At 38.4% G+C, this 19,706-nt stretch overlaps 1 protein-coding gene across 4 annotated transcripts in view; it reads left to right on the top strand.

Moving 5' to 3' along the window:
• Positions 1-18,692, top strand: part of med23 (mediator complex subunit 23) — a 96,696-nt gene extending 78,004 nt beyond the window's left edge. For 2 of the 4 annotated variants that reach the window (XM_063034762.1, XM_063034774.1), the window contains 7 exons: positions 896-1,132; positions 2,566-2,731; positions 3,271-3,343; positions 4,502-4,716; positions 10,395-10,515; positions 15,221-15,352; positions 15,800-18,692. In XM_063034762.1, the coding sequence (XP_062890832.1) occupies positions 896-1,132; positions 2,566-2,731; positions 3,271-3,343; positions 4,502-4,716; positions 10,395-10,515; positions 15,221-15,352; positions 15,800-15,970 (1,115 nt within the window). In that variant the 3' untranslated portion in view covers positions 15,971-18,692. The remainder of the gene's footprint in view (positions 1-895; positions 1,133-2,565; positions 2,732-3,270; positions 3,344-4,501; positions 4,717-10,394; positions 10,516-15,220; positions 15,353-15,799) is intronic. The other 2 variants (XM_063034757.1, XM_063034768.1) reach the window with 2 other exon arrangements.
• The last annotated feature ends 1,014 nt before the right edge of the window (positions 18,693-19,706 follow it).

The following is a 19,706-nucleotide window of genomic DNA, read 5'->3' as shown; positions in this document are numbered from 1 at the left end:
AACGAGTATAAGCCTAGCCAATCCAGTCTTTCATCATATAAAAGTCCTACCATCCCAGGAATCAATCTGGTGAACCTTCTTTGTACTCCCTCTATGGCAAGAATGTCTTTCCTCAGATTAGGGGACCAAAACTGCACACAATACTCCAGGTGTGGTCTCACCAAGGCCTTGTACAACTGCTCCTGTACTCGAATCCTCTTGTTATGAATGCCAGCATACCATTCGCAGTTGACGTTTCAGGCCAAGACCCTACATCAGGACCCAAGTATCAACTCCAGCATTTTGTGTGTGTGTGTTGCTTGGATTTCCAGCATCTGCAGATTTTCTCTTGTTCATATGATGCATGTTGTCATTTAATATACAAAGGCTTTGAAGATTCTGCAGACTGGAAAGCCAACCTTAATGGAAATTTCTCAACACAATGCTTGTCAGTCAAATGTTGAGCATTTATCATGAAGTCTCAGAAATTTTGCCTGTCTTGGATAGATGAGAGGAGTGTCAAATATTGTAATTTGTATAACAGAGCATCCCCAAGTTACATTCTTCATGGGGTTTAGATCAGGGAAAGGAAAGGATTTGGACAGAACTGAAATTGCTGTTAATGTGAGCTTTTAAGGCATTAGAGAATCTGTAAAGAAAAACTTTTATAAGTATGTTGGGGGACTTACATAGGCTAGAAAAACTATGAAGTTTACTGCTTTCTTGATCATAATTCATTGCATTAAAATATAATATACTGGGTTAGCAATTGACTAAGAACAGACCCTGGTGTCTATTATATTCCTGTTTGTGAAGAGAATTTATATTTTAATATTAACAGATGTACCCAAATTTGTATATAAAGTTGATTATTTCTACATAGGTTTAAGGGTAATCATTTTTGCTTTTGTTGTAGACCGACCTGTGACGTATTTGTACAACACTCTTCATTACTATGAGAGACATCTGAGAGACCGTACAAATCTTAAACGCAAACTTGTTCATGCAGTTATTGGTTCCCTAAAAGATAACCGTCCACAGGGCTGGTGTTTAAGTGAAACCTATTTGAAATCTGCTATGAACGCACGTGAGGATAATCCATGGGTTCCTGATGACACTTACTACTGCAAATTGATTGGTCGATTAGTGGAGAGTATCCTTCTGTGCTACCTATTTTTACATGCAAAAAGTGATCAGCACCAAAAGCTGTGGGCATTTACTGTTAATCTCATAGGAAGATGTATAAATCAAAAATATTGTCTTTACAGAAAAACATTGCAAGAGGTTTTTGTTATCCTGAAGATTAAAGAGTTATTGTGGTCTTCACCTAAAAAATATAAGAGCTACTACATTTCTTTACGACTTCCAGAATTTATTAAAATTTCACATGTTGAAGGAGCATATGGCATTAAAATAGAAATTAATCGTTCCAGCTGATTGAATTTTATTTGTAGCATTATAATGTGATCCATCTGATTGAGTCAGAAGGTACTGGATTTTGCTGAAAGATGCCAGTTTCTTTCTCACTCTTAAACAACAAAATCCTGAAGCAAATTGTAGCATTTAAGTTTGTGGCCTCCCTAAGCTATGCAAGGGATTTGAAATTACTAGTATTTACAAGGGTAAGTATCAAAAGCTCCCTGCAGAATAGCTGGCAAAACCCAGATGTTTTGTAATTATACGACACAACTTTGTGAATGGAAAATATACAATTTGGCCCTCTGTTTGGGCCAGGTTCTTCCCATATCTATGCTAAGCTGGCAGAGATGTAGGGTCCTGTCACTGGAGTCCCTTGTTGAGGAAATAATGAGAAGTAAGTGGCAATACTTAAGTCATACCTGTGTATTGTTAAAGTCCTGTTTCCAGAATGTGCTGACAGGAAATAAGATTTTTAAGTATCTCTGATGTACATGGACATTTATAGGAAATTTAGAGGAAAATTAAATTTTTTAAAAAGCTTTTATTTCCTGACCTTCAGGTAGGAATTCCCATAAAATGAAGGGAGTTTCAAATCCTGCATGAGGTCTTGCTGGTAGAAACTGGCTGATGCAAATTCCTCAGCCTAATATGCTAGTATGTGTTGCTCAGCTCATTTCAGACAGGGTGCCTCAATGCCACCTGAGTCCAAGGATACTTAACTATGAACAGCTAAACGTTGGGCATTCTGCATAAAATTGCCAGAAATCTTCAACACAGTTCTTGGTTTACTTTCCTGAGGCTTGAGGTCCTCCATTGAGGATAATTAAGACTTAGCAAGGACCAAAGAATAAGAAGCTAGTGTAGTCCATTCAGACTCTTGTGCCAGCACTGCCGTTGGCAGTAAGATGTGGCTAAGCTTTGACTTCAGCATGACGTTCCTGCATTAATGCCTCTATCCCTTAATTCTCTAAAAATCTATTGATCCAACAGTAACCATTTGTTTTACTCCTTTTTGTTTCAAAAGTGTGGGCTGTGTTGAGTTAAATATTGTTCAATATGTCAAGATTATTTTTGAATGAGGTGTGGTTGCTTTATCTGCATTCTGTTTTGTCTTCTCCATGTGAAGATCCTGATGTTCAGTAACATTTCCCTTAATTAGTCCTTCAGCTATGGCAGGAAAATCACCTGGTCCATTTCCGAACTGTGACTGGAGATTCAATGAATTTCCTAACCCAGCAGCGCATGCCCTCCATGTTACATGTGTGGAACTTATGGCATTGTCTGTATCAGGGAAGGAAGTTGGAAATGCACTGCTAAATGTTGTTCTTAAGAGGTAGCTGTTTCCGGAAATTATTTTTAATTCAGTATGTGCAAGGATAGACTAAAAAGAATGGCTAACTTATGAAATGATCAATTACATTTTATTTAATGTAAGGAAAGGTCTTGCTGAAAAGTGTGTGAATTCTGTGTGCATGTGTTTTCAAGATTCCTGGTCCCATTTGCAAAGTTAGCACAATGATGTGGGTAATAAGCACATATTTTTTAAACTGTAAGTGTTTGAGGTTGTGTAATCTTTAATGTTGTAATGTTATTTATATCTAAATCTATTGAATAAATCACAAACTTTCACAGTCTATTACATCAGATTTAAGCAAGGCTCACTCACAGGAAATTGGTTCAGTACTGAATGTGCTTTACAATGTCAAAATGGATCTCAGTACAAAACCTAAAATTTCACATGAAATTGACAGAGTAAATTCATTATTTACTCTTTAAGAATTCAAATACTTAGTGCTGTAGTTAGTTCAAGAAAGTGGGCAGATATTTTAGAGGTATTTGCGCTTGCACTGATGATTTTTCTTTTTTTTCCAGTCAACCTTTGGTTCCGAGAGAAAATATTACAGCTTGGATGAATGCAATTGGACTTGTAATTACTGCATTACCTGTAAGTCTAAAAGCTTTTACATTATTCTGGGGCCACAGCAATAAATGATGAAGCCAATAGGTTTTTGTAATTTAGGCACACATTAACAGGATGGAGGGAAATTACATACCTACAATATTGATGAAGATTCTTCCAACCAAAAGAATTCTTTTTAATGTATGACTCGATAATCACTGACAGAAACAGCTGTTTTATTTTGAAAGCCCATTACCTTTCAAGTGACTGACTCTAGCTTATGTTCAATTCAGATATGCCACATAAAAGATTCCTGCCAGATTTTTAAGTTCCCCACCAGCACAGATGCTTGTATTTAGTTAAAGCAGTTTGCTGTGCATAACATCAACTTCAGTTTTAGATTAATATTAGGAAAGTGCTAAATAGAATACATCACATAATTAGTAGTGTAAAATAACTATTTTAAAATGGGGAGCAAACGTTATTAAGTGGGAAGTGAAGCCTGTAGCCAAGCTAGAAAATTTCTGCTGGGTAACTGCTCTAGCCTGAGATACTTTGCTTTGTTAATGATCTGAAATAAAACACAGCTAATATGGTGATTCATGAAGAGGGTTTGCTGTGACACAGTTTTGGCAACAATAGTATATTAGTAAGCTGAACGAAGTTCTGCTTTAGATTTTATGAAACGCCTGGTTATACTGAATATTCACTGGAATTTTAAGGCTAAAACTGAAATATTTAATGGTTCAGTTTCCTGTTTAGTCCAGATTTAGAAATCTTAACCAGCTTTGAAAGCTCTCTGCTTGCACAGAGTTTAATTTTGCATATGAAATATAGTTTTGAGATGTGTTAACAAGATTTGGGAGTGAGGTATGTGGAGGTCTGGCAATTATCTTCAGTAGTGGAACCAATTGGCCTGTTTCTGGTCCTATATTGTGTTATTAAGTGAGGTTGTCTCTACGGTCATACAATTCAATCTGCTAAACGATAACTGCTGAATTGTTTCCAATTTGCTTCTTTTGTTAAAACATCAAGAAATCTTAGATGCCCAATAGGAACATAAACCAGACAAATATGGAATTCTTAGAATGGAGAGTGGGATGATATGTTGTTATGGATTCATTGAAAAATAGAATTTGAAAATGCTTTCAAATAAAGATATATTTCTCTACAGAGTGATTTTTTAAAATTTTATGTTTTAAGGAGCCCTACTGGATAGTATTGAATGATCGCATTGTGAGTGTTATCAACAGTGCTACACTGACCTCGGATACAGAATGGGTTGGCTATCCATTCCAACTCTTTGATTTCACAGCTTGCCATCAGTCTTATTGCGAGATGTACTGCAGCTATGTTTTAGCCTTGGCCCATGCTGTATGGCACCATTCAAGTATTGGACAGCTTTCTCTTATCCCCAAGTATGTAATAGAGTTCTGTGTTCTATCTCTTCTGAAATGTTCTCTCTTGGTATGCATTGCTGTTGTACTTTTAAAATGTAGCGGGCTTGCTCATGGTCATACTAACTTAGTGATGCCACAGAAGAAGCAAGACTTTATAGCTGAGTTGGTAGCACTTTTGATTTTGAGTCAGCAGGCTGTGCATTCAAGTTTCATTCTTGAGCATTGTCAAGAAAGGGGGCCATCTTTCCCTTATGTCCTCATTCAACATTAACAAAAAAAAATCTGATCATTTAGCTATTTGATTGTGAAACCTTGACATGCACATCCTAAATTTCACTTCAAAATATTTAACTAAGCACTTTGAGGTTGTGAAGGACAATTATTATTCAAATCAGAGTCCAAATCAAAAAGAAGGTTCCCCATTCCCCTACTTTCCCACTGTTCCACCATGAGAATTTTATCTGTTCTGCCTTGTCTCAGCTCATTCTGTTTTCTGCTCCTGTTCCTTTAAGACTTGCTCCAACTGCTTTATTTCTTTTTGTTCCTATAATTATCTACCTCAAATATTGCTGCAGTCTTGGTCATTTCTCAATAGTATAGCTATCAGTATGTGGCATTTGAAATAATACCTAAAGTATGAAATTAGAATCACGTAACCAGTACCGCAAAAAGGGCGATTCAGTGCATTATTCCGACATCCCACCTCTCCTGGAAGTTCCAGGAGTCTCCCGCATATTAATGGCAGCTCCCTGACGCCCGCAAATTATATACAATATCCCGGAAATGAGCGGGAGAGAGCATCTCTCTCACTTTGTGCTAAGTAGACCTATCAGTTTTCTCTGTGGGCGGCCTCTGTCTCTCCATCAGTTTCGTGTCCTGCGCCGCCATGGCAAAGTGTTTCAAAAAAAGGAAATATAAAACGCACTTCACCCCAGACTGCTCTAAAGTGTACCCTGCCTAATAGGGGTCAAAAATAATGACAGTGTTGCTCACTGCACTGTTTGCCATAGTGACTTTTCTATTGCCCATGGTGGGTTAAAATTTAAAAGACATGTTGAGGTGAGTTTAACAGGTGTCATTCGTTCATTAGCATTGCTAACGTTATTTAAACTAGCTGGCTGGCTGCTAAGGAGCTACTCTATTGATGTCCTACATGTTGAGGCCAAACTCCCTGTAGACGTGCTTAAAGTTGTAATAGAATTAAAAACGACTCCATGATAATATATAAGTACATACTGTATTTTAATGTCACATTTTCTGCATATACCCAGTTTACAGATTGGTTTACAGATTAGACAAAATCACTAAACAAAGTATTACATAAGACAATATAATAAGGATACACCTTATGCTTTTATTTCTTTTAGAGACCACAACATATTAGGGAGGGTAATCGCAGGAAAGGCTGCTCAAGTATTTCACAGTTCTTTTCAGCAGAGCCACATCACAGTACAAGGAAAGTTTGCAAAAGAAATAGAAAAGTTATTTGCATTAGCATTGAGATTGCCAACAAAATACTCAACAAGGAGTGTGTGTGTGTGTGTGTAAATAGTTTCAATATGTGTCAAATAAATTGTTGTATTCTTTCATAATCAAATGTCCCGTAAACATGCGCCCTTGGAGGTCGACCAGGGGGTGGGGGGGTGGGAGGAGGAGGGTGCTACCTCCCTGAGATGGTGGTGCTATCTCCCTGAAATGAGTTTTTGCAGGGTGGGATGTCTGCATTATGCCTCTGCTAACTGTCTACCAAACTAAAAATGACGAGTTAAAGTCACAGAGAATCATAAGACAAGAAGGAAAGACATGCAAATAAGGGACATACACAAAATGCTGGAGGAGCTCAGTGGGCCAGGCAGCATCTATCGACATTGATTGGACTTTTCTCCATAGATGCTGCCTGGCCTGCTGAGTTCCTCCAGCATTTTGTGTGCATTGCTTGAATTTCCAAAATCTGCAGATTTTCTCTTGTTTGCAAATAAGGGAATTTGTGGCTCCTTCATTACAAATTCAGTTAAGGATGGTTAGATAAAGATGTGAATTGGGAAAAAAGGTGGAAGTAGTTGAGCAAATAAAAGGAGAAGTGGTAGGTAGACACACTGAGAGGAGGGGATAATGGAGTAGGAGAAGTAAAGTCAATGACTTGAAATTTTACTGTTTCCTTCTCTGTGGTATTGACCACTTTCCTATTCAGTCCTGGTAATACTGAAGCTAAAAGGAAGCTTTTGTTGAAATGCAAATTTTCCTGCCCCAATACTTTCCAAAGATGATTGGAGGGAGGTGAATGTTGTCCCCTTGTTCAAAAAAGGTAGTAGGGATAGTCCAGGAAATTATAGACCAGTGAGCCTTGCGTCTGTGTTGGGAAAGCTGTTGGAAAAGATTCTTGGAGATGGGATCTATGGGCATTTAGAGAATCATGGTCTGATCAGGGACAGTCAGCATGGCTTTGTGAAAGGCAGATCGTGTCTAACAAGCCTGATAGAGTTCCTTGAGGAGGTGACTAGGCATATAGATGAGGGTAGTGCAGTGGATGTGATCTATATTGATTTTAGTAATGCATTTGACAAGGTTCTACACGGTAGACTTATTCAGAAAGTCAGAAGGCATGAGATCCAGGGAAGTTTGGCCAGGTCGATTCAGAATTGGCTTGCCTGCAGAAGGCAGAGGGTGGTGGTGGAGGGAGTACATTCAGATCGGAGGATTGTGACTAATGGGGTCCCACAAGGATCTGTTCTGGGACCTCTACTTTTCGTGATTTTTATTAATGACTTGGATGTGGGGGTAGAAGGGTGGGTTGGCAAATTTGCAGATGACACAAAGTTTGGTGGTGTTGTAGATAGTGTAGAGGATTGTCAAAGATTGCAGAGAGACATTGATAGGATGCAGAAGTGGGCTGACTAGTGGCAGATGGAGTTCAACCCGGAGAAGTGTGAGGTGGTACACTTTGGAAGGACAAACTCCAAGGCAGAGTACAAAGTAAATGGCAGGATACTTGGTAGCGTGGAGGAGCAGAGGGATCTGGGGGTACATGTCCACAGATCCCTGGAAGTTCCCTCACAGGAAGATAGGATAGCTAAGAAAGCTTTTGGGGTGTTAGCTTTCATAAGTCGAGGGATAGAGTTTAAGAGTCGCGATGTAATGATGCAGCTCTATAAAACTCTGGTTAGGCCACACTTGGAGTACTGTGTCCTGTTCTGGTCGCCTCACTATAGGAAGGATGTGGAAGCATTGGAAAGGGTCCAGAGGAGATTTACCAGGATGCTGCCTGGTTTAGAGAGTATGGATTATGATCAGAGATTAAGGGAGCTAGGGCTTTACTCTTTGGAGAGAAGGAGGATGAGAGGAGACATGATAGAGGTGTACAAGATAATAAGAGGAATAGATAGAGTGGACAGCCAGCGCCTCTTCCCCAGGGCACCACTGCTCAATGCAAGAGGACATGGCTTCAAGGTAAGAGGTGGGAAGTTCAAGGGGGATATTAGAGGAAGGTTTTTCACTCAGAGAGTGGTTGGTGCGTGGAATGCACTGCCTGAGTCAGTGGTGGAGGCAGATACACTGGTGAAGTTTAAGAGACTACTAGACAGGTATATGGAGGAATCTAAGTTGGGGGCTTATATGGGAGGCAGGGTTTAAGGATCGGCACAACATTGTGGGCCGAAGGACCTGTACTGTGCTGTACTATTCTATGTTCTATGTTCTAAGACTTGCCCCACTCATCACTTTTGATAAATGAACTGACGGGAAGTCATAGAATAACTTTATTGAAAGTTAATACACTGCATTTCGTAGTGATTTCTGAGCTGTGGTCAATTGTCTTCTCTGACAGAAGTTATTCAAACTCCTCAGTTCAAGTGTGAAATTAACTGAGCAATTTACACATGACAAATGTTGTATAATAGTTGCAGCCAAATTAAGTGAATTGCATTCCATGCTGTTTGTTTCCATGTTTTGATTTGATTTTTTTAAAGGAATAAATAACATTTCATTTGCACCTTCAAACTATGTACTGCTTTTACAGTATTAATTGTAACATATTGGCTGCTGCCCAACTGAGATCATATCGTCACCCAGACCTATCCAGAATTCATGTTTAAAATTTACTCTGGATCTAAAATCTGTCTACTTGCGTATCTAATTAAAATTACTCTATTGACTCGTATATTTTACTGGACACTGATTTTTTCCTGAATACCAGATTGACCAGGGAATGAGAAAGTATTCAGAGTGATCTGTAGCAAATGGGGTGAGATAATAAAAACTTGCATGTTCGAAAGAGGTAGAGACAGGCCAACCTATGTATATCATAACTTCTCATTTCTATCCAGAGCACATTAAAGGTTTTTTTCTGCCACCATTGCAATCCTGATTAACCAATATTGATAAAGCATAATAACAAAAGACAGGTTCATCAGTCTTGGGTAATGACCAGATATTCTGTTCCTGTGAACTGCAACATGTACAGTTTGCAAGTCCGAAATTTTCGAAGTTCAAAGTAAATTTATTGTCAAAGTGTGTATTTTCATTTTCTACCCTGAGGTTCATTTTCTTGTGGGCATTCACGGTAGAGCAAAGCCATACAAAACAATCAATGGAAAAAATGCACACTAAGACTGACAAAACATTGTATAACTGAAGACAAACTGTGCAACTACAAAAGAAAAATAAATAATAATAAATAAATAATATTGGGGGACAAGGGTTGTAGGTGCCTTCAAAGTGAGTCATAGGTTATGAAACCAGTTCAGTGTTGAGGTGAGTGAAATTATTCTTGCTAAATCAGGAGCCTGATGGTGGAAGGGTAATAACTGTTCTTGAACCTGGTAGTGTGGGACCTGAGGCTCCTGCACCTCCTTCCCTACGGCTGAATTAAGAAGGGAGTATGCCAAAGGTGGTGCAGGTCCTTGATGATGGATCCTGCCGTCTTGTGGCAGCACACCTTGTACATTTGCTCAATGAGGAAGGGGTGGCTTTTCCTGTGATGGACTGGGCTGCATCCACTACTTTTTTTAGGCTTTTCCATTCTTGGACACTGAGTGTTTCCATACCAGGCTATGATCCAATCAGTCAGGATACTGTCCGCTGTGCATTCTTAGAAGTTGTTAAAGTTTTAAATGACATGCCAAATGTTCATAAACTTCTAAGTAGAGGCGCTGCAGTGCCTTCTTTGTAATGGCACTTATGTGCTGCTAAATGTGACTGCAAATCGAGTTCCCGCACAGCACAAAATGCCTGAAACCCTGCAGCAGCTGGCAAATTCATGCTGCTGGTCTCCCAGATACTTGTTCATGTGTATGGAATTTACATAACTTGAGTGCCATAAACTAGAAAGAGCCTGTGTTTACATACTGTATTTTTAAATATTGCAGTAAAGGTCAATAAAAGGGTAAAGATGAATAAGGGATCCTTGACTTCGTAAATAAAAGCATTGAACGTAATACCACAAAATATGCAAACGAGTTAGGGCTCATTTAGAATATTATATACCACACATCGGGTCAGCTGTCAAGGCATGTGATGATATTGAAGAAGCTGCTCTCTAGGTCAGAGAAAACTATCACATTAAGATTTATGTGAAACCTCAGATAAAATGTGAATAAATTCATAAATCAATGCTATAGAAATATGGTAAGTAATTTGTTTGCAATAAATATTTAATTTGAACATCCAGTGAAAATTAGTAAACTGCTTCTCTTCCTCAGATTTCTCACAGAAGTGCTGAAACCGTTAGTGAAGACAGAATTCCAACTGTTGTATGTATATCATCTAGTTGGGCCTTTTCTGCAACGGTTCCAGCAAGAAAGGACTCGATGCATGCTTGAGGTCAGTTTTCTGATGCTTAATGTTAATATGAATTTCAAGTAATGGAAAATGAGTTTGCCATTTCTCAGAAACATAAAATAAAGTGCATATCAGGCAGTATTTGTTCATATTTCAGATTAATGACTTTTTCAATCAGAGTAATGAAAATTTTGTTGAATACTTTGACAAAGTACTTTCACTTTTTAAAAGTTTTTTTTTAATCTACTCATCATCTCTCCAAATTTTCATACATTTATGTTCAATGTTTATCATCAAACTCTTTATTTTGGAGTGGTGGTCCACAGGTTGGTAACTATAATTTAGAACAAAATTCTGCTCTTTTTCAATGTCTGAAACTTTGAATCTTCAAATGAGGAATTTGCCTGTGTACTCTCAGCAAATTACACCATGTAAATTATATGAAGTTCACTTCCAATTAAGAAATGTATTTTTGTATCTATCTCAGTTATAAAATGTTGCATCCAAATTACAGCACATTTTTCTTCATATCTGTATAGAATGATCCAATTTGACGGAACAGTTTATTTCCATTCTCTATTGATATTATCATCCTCTTAACATGGCCATCATCATTTGAATTAATCATATTATTACACATCACACATATTAATTCAATAAGTAATTTAAAACTTCTCTTAGTCAGCCAGCTCCAGCGATTCCACCTACTGCCCTGCTCTATGTCAGATGTCTGTTCATTATTCATGGCGTGTTTTCTGTTTTATGAGTGAATGAATGATTAGAACAAACTGTGGTTGAACCTAGTGATGCATAGAGAAAAGGGGCCCTAGATAGTTTCCAAATTGTTTTGTATAAGTTTAAAACTGAGAATTGCTTGGAGTTACTATACTCTTGAAATGTTAGTAACATGAAAACCTTTTGAATGCAATTAAATGCAAATAATAAAGGCACAGGGAAAACTAATGTGCCTGTATACTTTAATTAATGAACCACTGCATTTAAATTCATTTCCAAGTCGTTGCATAAATCATGCAGTTTTTAAAAGTAAGCATGTTGTTTGTGTGGCAATGTACTTTTCTCTGGCTTTCTACAAGTTATGCAAAGTATGATTTAAATTGTTTTTTTTACCAAAATAAACTACGCAACAAATCTGTGGCCTGAAAAGAAGTCTGCAATTTATTTTCATAGTCAGTACATGTTAGGGGTAGATGGGAATGTAGCATCCAGTATTAGGACAATTGAGCACAGGCTTGTCCAGAGAGGTATATTTCAACAAGCATCCTTCGGGTAAAGAGGGGAACTTCACTGATACCACTGGTGGAAAGATTGTATTTGGAGTTGCTTAAGTGGGCTAAGTCAAAGAAAAGCTGAAATCTTAACAGATTGTTGAACTAGAGAATGATGGAGAACAGCATCTTTAACAGATCTGAACTAGGTTAGCAAGCATAAATTTAGATGGAACTCGGTTACCGCCTTCTGGTTTAATAAGATGGTGTGAATTTTGTTTACTGGTACTCTGCTTTTAATTTAACCTTTCTGCATTGCTGTACATAAGGCTTGTCTTATCTCATTTTGCTTTTTCCCCATGCCACACTAAACCACAAGGAGACAATCCTTAAGGTCCCTACTGTCTAAGTTTAACCTTACTTGCACACGCTAAAATTCTGTTATGTTTTAGCAGCAGGATCACTTGGATTTTGCTAATCTGTAGTTGTCATGTGCCCTTTTCGCTGTTTTGTGGTTTGTTTCTCATGATATCCAAGTGAACAGTTGAAGCCAAAGGCACCTCAGGTCATGCTGAATTGTTGTATATGTAAACAACTTGGAAGCATATAAGAAATCAGGCAAAAGGAGAAAGTGGAGTGATGAACGAGGAATCCTTGGGTTGCATGAGGGAAAAGCATTGATAAGGCAAAGAGAGATACAAGAGCGGCTGAGGATTGGAAATGAATGGAGAAGAGGGAGAAGACTTCTGAATAGAATTCATTTCAGAGAATGGTTAATGGAATAAGCTGGAATGGGTGGAGTATGACAAGTTGTGACATTGGAGAGGGTAGATTTATATACATTGTAGTTTAGAAGAGTTAAAAGGGATGTAATTGAAATGCACAAGATCCTGAGAGGCCTTGAAGGGATAAATATAGGGAGAATGCTCCTCCTTATGAGATAGGCTGTAACTGCAGGGTTACTGTTTTAAAAATGAGGTGTTTGCCATTTGCAAGAGAGATGCGGCATAATTTCTTCCCAAATGAGGTTGAGTATTTAGAATTCGCTTCCTTGAACTTGGAAGCAAGTATTTTGAATATTCTTAAGGTGGAGAAAAATAAAATCTTGATAAGCAAGGGAGTGAAATGTTACTGCAGGTAGTCATGAGTGTGCAATTAAGATTAAAATCAGATTAGCTGAATGGAGCATAGGAGGGAAAGTAGATAGTAGTGGAGGAAATGAAGGAATGGGCCAACTTGGAAAGCTGATTGTGAGCAAAAGCAGAAAAAGTCAGGGAAAAGAATGGGAGACAGAAAAGGTGTAAAGGGATGTGGAGGCATGAAGGATGAGATGGAGAAAAGGAGCTAATTTTGTGCTAGTGGTGAATTTTCTGTATCTGATTAAGGTTTTGCCTAAGCAAATGTGGCCAGCTGAAGTTGAGTTTATCATGTGCACAGGTAGTGTAAGGTACAAGTCCAATGGAAAACTTGCAGCAGCATCTCAAGCACATTGGGTCAGACAGCATGCAACACAAATTATTACAAGACAATGAGGAGAAAAGGACTGTGCAAAGTGAGACATTAGTGCACAAAAATATACACCAGCAGAGACAAGTCCATAGCAGTGCAAGAAGTGGTCAGTTGAACTCTGTTGCTAAAGTAGGATTAGGATTACATTTGTCATCTGTGGCTTATGGTGGGGTGTTGTGTATGTTCCATTTTAGCCTGACGTGTTTACTTTCTGCTTCACTGCTGAGAATGGAAATTTGTAGAATTTTCTCACTAGGAGAGTGATATTTATTCTTCAAGATGGAGGTGGGTTATGGACATCGGCAATAGCTCAATAGCCATTTGTTCAATTGCTTTTTTTCTTGTGGTAACTTATAATTCATGTGTTTTTTTCTCAATTTTATGTCCTTTTCATAGAACCTGTTGAAACTTACTGGTACAGTGATTATTTTGACTTCTATGAGGACATCCTGGGTTAGAATTTCATCACTTTCCATTGAGGAATATAAAACTGTCATTCCATAGTGGGTCAGAGAGCATTTTGTTATGGAACCAATATACTGAAACTTAGGACAGGTGCTATTGAATAACACCCCTTCATCGGTTTAAGGATTTAGTGTGACCATTGTTGGATTTCCACAGTGAGTGACACCAGGTTGATTGAGTGAGAGGTTGGGAACTAAAGGCAGGGTGTTTCTTGGGGTTGGTAGGTGGGCGTGATGGGGTTGACTCATGGCAGTCAGTAGCAGGCTTGTGATTGCCATTTGGAGATGGAAACTTGTGAATTTGATTTTTGGTGGATTTGAGATGGAGATGAGAGGGGTAAGCAGATTGGCTATGAGGTGCTGAAAGGTCCAGTTAAGTCATGCACAAAATCTAACTTTTAGGCAGTTTTATCAATTGCGCCATGATTGTAAGTAAGTAGCTTGAAAGGAGCTTGCCTGAGTCAAGTTCCCATTGTCAGCAGAGGCCTATGCAGGAAGGCCTCTGAGTAAAATCATGGAAAAATAGGTCTCAGAGATTCAAAAGCCACTTCTCTTGGAGTGACCTGGGAATGGCACGTGCTGCTCCAGAACAATTGAAATCCTGGATGTGACACCTAGATGTGGGTTGCATATCATTGGTTGCTGTTGCTTGTATTTTGTGACAGGTGCACAAGGAAACCCAATGATGCATGTCATGATGCCCCACTTCTTACTCTTTTTTTATTTTTCATAAACGTTGAATGAAGTAATGCACAAAATCTAACTTTCAGGCAGTTTCATCAATCAGGCCATGATTGTCTTTTAGTTCCTTCATTGGCGAGCCTTAAAATACTGTTGTCCTTTGGTTTACTTGCTTTTATTGGTCTGGTTTTCTATTAATCATTCTTGCCCTTTTAATTAGCCCTGCCACATAATGTAATATTACATGAATGTGCTTGGTAAGTGGCCATGTGGATCCCACTGGAATTTTGAGACAGTTGTATATTTTTCCCATATAATCATTCCATTGCTTCCAGTGATAATCATTATCCTCTAAATGTTTTGTTGACAGCATCACATTCTTTGGCATCTTTTTTTATTAATGTTAACCAATATTTTTGAAAGTTTGTTAGAAACCTAATGAGCACTTGACAAGTTGATCAGCTGGAAGGTAATACACCTGTATGAAATGAAGAAGATGGCAAGCTCAATTTTCTTCTCAATTGATTTGCTACATTAAATTTTCAGATGTGTTATTTTTTTCTGCCTGAGTAAAGCTCCATGCAGTTACAAATAGCTCTTCAAAGAGACAGTTCAAAATACAATGTTGAGTGTTTATTATGCTTTGCAGCTAATGAGATTGCTTCCCCTCTTTTGTGAAGGCTCGCAGCAAAATTTAACTTCTCTCATCCCACATGTGTATGGACCCATTGGCAACTTGATGTTTTCTGTTCAAATGTTAATGAGAGCAATTTGTTGTATTAAATGTATTACCTTGAATGATAAGCAACTCTTGGATTTTTGGCAGAGCTAGTGTATTTAACCAGTTTTAACATTTATTCCCTACAGATCGGCATAGCGTTTTATGAGATGCTACAGAATGTAGATCAAAACAGCAAACATTTGAGCTATATGGACCCTATTTGCGACTTCCTATACCATGTAAAGTACATGTTTACAGGAGATAGTGTGAAGGATCAGGTGAGTAGATTATAAGGACCTTAATAAGTTTGGTAAAGTGTGTCTAAAGTAATAAAATTTGCCTGAGAAGGTCGTTATTCTTTTTTTATTTTCATCAATCATTGGTGGAATCAGAGAGCATAGGATTTAAGGATTTTGAGATAAACAGCAGTGTTGTTTGCCCTGAATTACTGTTTTCCATGTATTGTTCTATGCTGATACTTTGCCTTCTGGCTTTGAATCTTGGATTGTTTGCAAGTCATGGGATTGGGAGGGTTTAATAATCCTTTGTATCCTAGTAGTGAAGATTCTGAGAAATTGAATCCTCCTTTCAGAAAGTAATGAAGGGCAAACAATTCTCAAAGATAAGATGGGTCAGTTAATGAATGGATACACATTAATTATAGTTCGTAACTTGCATAGAAGCAACCAACACTCTAATCTGAGAGTTTTGCTCCTTATTTCTAGGTGGAAAAAATTATCTGTACGTTAAGGCCAGCTTTAAGACTCCGGCTGCGTTTTGTGACTCACATAAGTAAAGTGGAACCAGCAGCTCCAGTACAACCAACAAGCAGTGCTTCCCCAGCCATCACTTCCAACCAGGTCTCCACTGGTGTTGCTCTACCAGTAACACAATAAGAAGATGTGGGTTGCATTTTATTTTGGGTGTTCAAATGTTGTGATGTAATATATTATTTAGTATTTAAGACCAACTCCTGCAATAAGGTTACTTTAAATATTGTACTTATTCACATTATCAAATAAACAACGCTGACCAAGAAGGAGTGTTAACTGCATGTATTCTGCAGAAGTTTCTTTTCCTACTACATAATCTTGGTCGTGATGGCTCTAGGTTCCATTAAAGTAAACCAAAATGAACTGTCTTCCTTGTCCAGCAGATCACTTGCTGATTAACAATGAGAAATATAGATTCTAATGTTTTATACTAAATGTATTTGTTTATGTTGGTGATGCTTTTTATTATTTTTCTCCACACAATGAAATGTTTTTTATTTAAAACTGAAGACAACTTTATTCTTATTTTTTATTAACTTGCCTACTGTTCATATAATTTTACTCATTGACTATAACCACTGGCGTACAATAGTTTGACCAAAAGTGAGTGTTCCAAAACACCCATGGCATGTTGATGTACTTTCTGAAGTAATCCTGATCTAATGTTAGTTGCCAAGATTCAGTCCATGTTTTAAGTTTCAGATTCTTGAAGCTTTACTTTGGGATATAAACTGGTCTCCTAACAGACTTTAAACAGATTTATTGGGCAAAGTTACATGTCCAAGTGGAAGTCAATCCATATTTATTAATGGTATACTTTTTATATTTGCTTCACCTTCTGTGATAAGGATGAGAAAAATTATTTGTCTACTGGCCTTAAATTATTTCTGTAGTTAAGAATTTGAGTGCTTTTATTGAGTCATTCAGGCAGACAGCATGGAAATAGCCACTGACAATCAAACATCTATTTACATTAATCTCATTTTATTCTCTTGTGTTCCTGTGAACTTCCCAGATTCTAGCAATCCCTAACGTTAGACACAATTTGGTGACAAATTCATCTACCAATTCGCTTGCTTTTGAGATGTGGGAGGAAATTGGAGCACCCAGAGGAAACCAGTACAGTTACAGGAAAAACATCTTAACTCCATTCATGTCATAGCAGAGGTCAGGATCGAACCTCGGTCTCTTGGGCTGTGAGGCAGCAGCTTCATTAGCTCTGTGCCACCTAATCTAAACTCTAATTTGTATTCAGACATGATATTCTTCAAACAAAGAAATCTTATTGTATCATCCAGTTAATAATCTTAGTGACTGATAAAACAACTGCACAAGTGAATTGAAGTACAAATATCCTGGCAACTTTTTAAAATCAGCTGTGAAATATTGAAATTTTGATAGCCCATACATTTATTTTGTTAAAATGAGATTGTTGTTTTTCCAGGTTAAATTTTAGCCAATTTACTTTAATTGATTGACTGACTTGCATTGCTTGTGAATTTGAGTGTTTGATATCATGAAGATGGAAACACTGTTACTTCAGTTTGTTCAACAATTAAAAATGTACAGTATTGTGATAATAAAGTGTGTCAGTCATTGCTATTGACTTTGTAAAGCACTCTCACTGACCTCAAGATGACCCAAACCTTTTTACTGCAAATTAAATAATTTTGAATTGCATTCAATATTACTCTCAACCTCAGTAGCCCTATACCTTGAGGATACTTTATTCTGTGAGTTTTGAAATGGCTAATGAGACCAATGTGGGGCCTGCAGACTTTACCACAGTTGGACGGGTATGTCAGACTGGACAGGTGGAGGGGTAATTTGGGAGATAATGCACAGGTTATGCCTTTTACATTGAGCTTTGAGGACATCCTGCAATTATTTCCTCTATTTACCTGTTAATTTCATAATGTCATGAAGTTCCAATTAGTGTTTGCTTTGAGCATCTTCTGTCAGGCATGGAGATGATGTGTCTTTATCTTTGAACCCAACAGCTTAATTAAGGCCTCAATGTAGGGGATATTGATTTACATATTCAGCCAGTAAATTTGGTTTAGATAGTGGTATTTCTCCAGTACTTTGGAATGTCCACTGCAGGCAGTCCAGCAGAGCATGGGCACTATGCCCAATTTGAGATCATTATATTTTCATTACACAGCCAAAAACTTTGGCACATTGAAGATGATGCTGCATTTCTTCACCAATAGCTCCCATGCCGAGCAAATCAGACTCGTGTACTCTAGGATCGTAAGTCGGCAGGAGGAGAAGATGGCGGCGCAATGCAGCTCGCAGCGGCCACTCCGGTGGTGATGTCTGTTATCTGTCAAGTAGGGTGCTGTGCACAATCCTGATTTGATGGAGACAGACGTGAGAGCATGGAGGAACATCTGGTGAAACTTCTGAAATGCCTGCTTCGCTGCCACTGCTGCTATGTGATCCGGAATCTCCGGAGGGGAAGGCCCCAAGTCCTCGGCTTTGCTTGTTGCAGAGGATGGTGCTCGGTGTAGGAGGACTGGTTGGTGGCTTGAAGTTTTTGGACGGACTCAGAGTCTGCTGCGGTCGGGTGCTTCCAATGGTGCTGCATCAGCAAGTTTGCGGCACTTGGAGGTTCATGGCAGGGAGAGTTTCTCCCTTCTGCCACCTGCGTGAGATGATGAGGCTATCGGGACTTTTTTTTACCATGCCCATGGTCTGCTCTTTATCAAATTACAGTATTGCTTTGCACTGTTGTAACGATATGTTATAATTATGTGGTTTTATCATTTTTAGTCTTGGTTTGTCCTGTGTTTCTGTGATATAATTCTGGAGGAACATTGTATCATTTTTTAATGCATGCATTTCTAAATGACAATAAATGAGGACTGAGTGTCCTCATAATCTAATCTAATCTTATGGGTCTTTATTGTCTGATAATGTTGTGGAATGATGTCACATTGGTAGATGACCCTTTCTTTTGAAGATATGAAGTACAGGTCCACTTGCCCAAGTACTGTGTTGTGTGACGCCACTATGACTTGGAGCTTCGACATCGGACATTTGCAAACAAACATCGTCTGCACACTGACGACTGATACCAGAAGTTGGATGTTCTTGTGCATTCAGGAGACTGTGGCACAGGTTGAACAGTTTCTGATTTATAAACTCTCGGGATTCCAGCCGGGTACAGGTATCTATATAACTGACGTTTCAATGACAAAATCTGCCATCTTCTTTAGGGATGAAAGATCATGAAAGAGTTTATTAGTCATATACGCTGGGAAAGCACTAGATCCCTTTTTTTAAGTTTCTGATTTGTCCTACAGAAAAGGTACATCTTGGCAATGAAAAGGATTGAGAAGACCATAAGACAGCAGAATTAGGCCAATCTGCCCATTAAGTCTGCTCCACCATTTCATCATGGTGGATCCCATTCAACCCCACCTGATGCCCTGACCACTGACGGATGTATCAACTTCCACTGTGAATATTCCCATGAACTTGGCCTCTACTGCAGTCTGTGGCAAAGCATTCCACAGATTCACCACTCTGGCTAAGGAAATTCCTCAATTCTGTTCTAAAACATTGCCCCTCAATTTTGAGGCTGTGCCCTCTAGTTCTGGATAGCCCCACTAGAGGAAACACCCTCTCCACATCCACCTTATCTAGTCCTTTCAACGTTCAGTAGCTTTCAATGAGATCCTCCAGCATTCTTCTAAATTCCAGTGAATACAGGTCCAAAGCTACCAAATGTTCCTCGTATGTTAACTCCTTCATTCGCGGAATCATCCTTGTGAACCTCCTCTGAACTCTCTCTGATGATAACACATCCATTCTGAGATATGGGGCCCAAAACTGTTGACAATACTCAAAGCAG

The sequence above is a fragment of the Mobula hypostoma genome, chromosome 2, assembly GCF_963921235.1.
Source record: "Mobula hypostoma chromosome 2, sMobHyp1.1, whole genome shotgun sequence".
In the NCBI taxonomy this organism is placed as follows: Eukaryota; Metazoa; Chordata; class Chondrichthyes; order Myliobatiformes; family Myliobatidae; genus Mobula; species Mobula hypostoma.
Note: the sequence above shows the minus strand (reverse complement) of the source record. Positions and strands in the feature narration are given on the sequence as shown.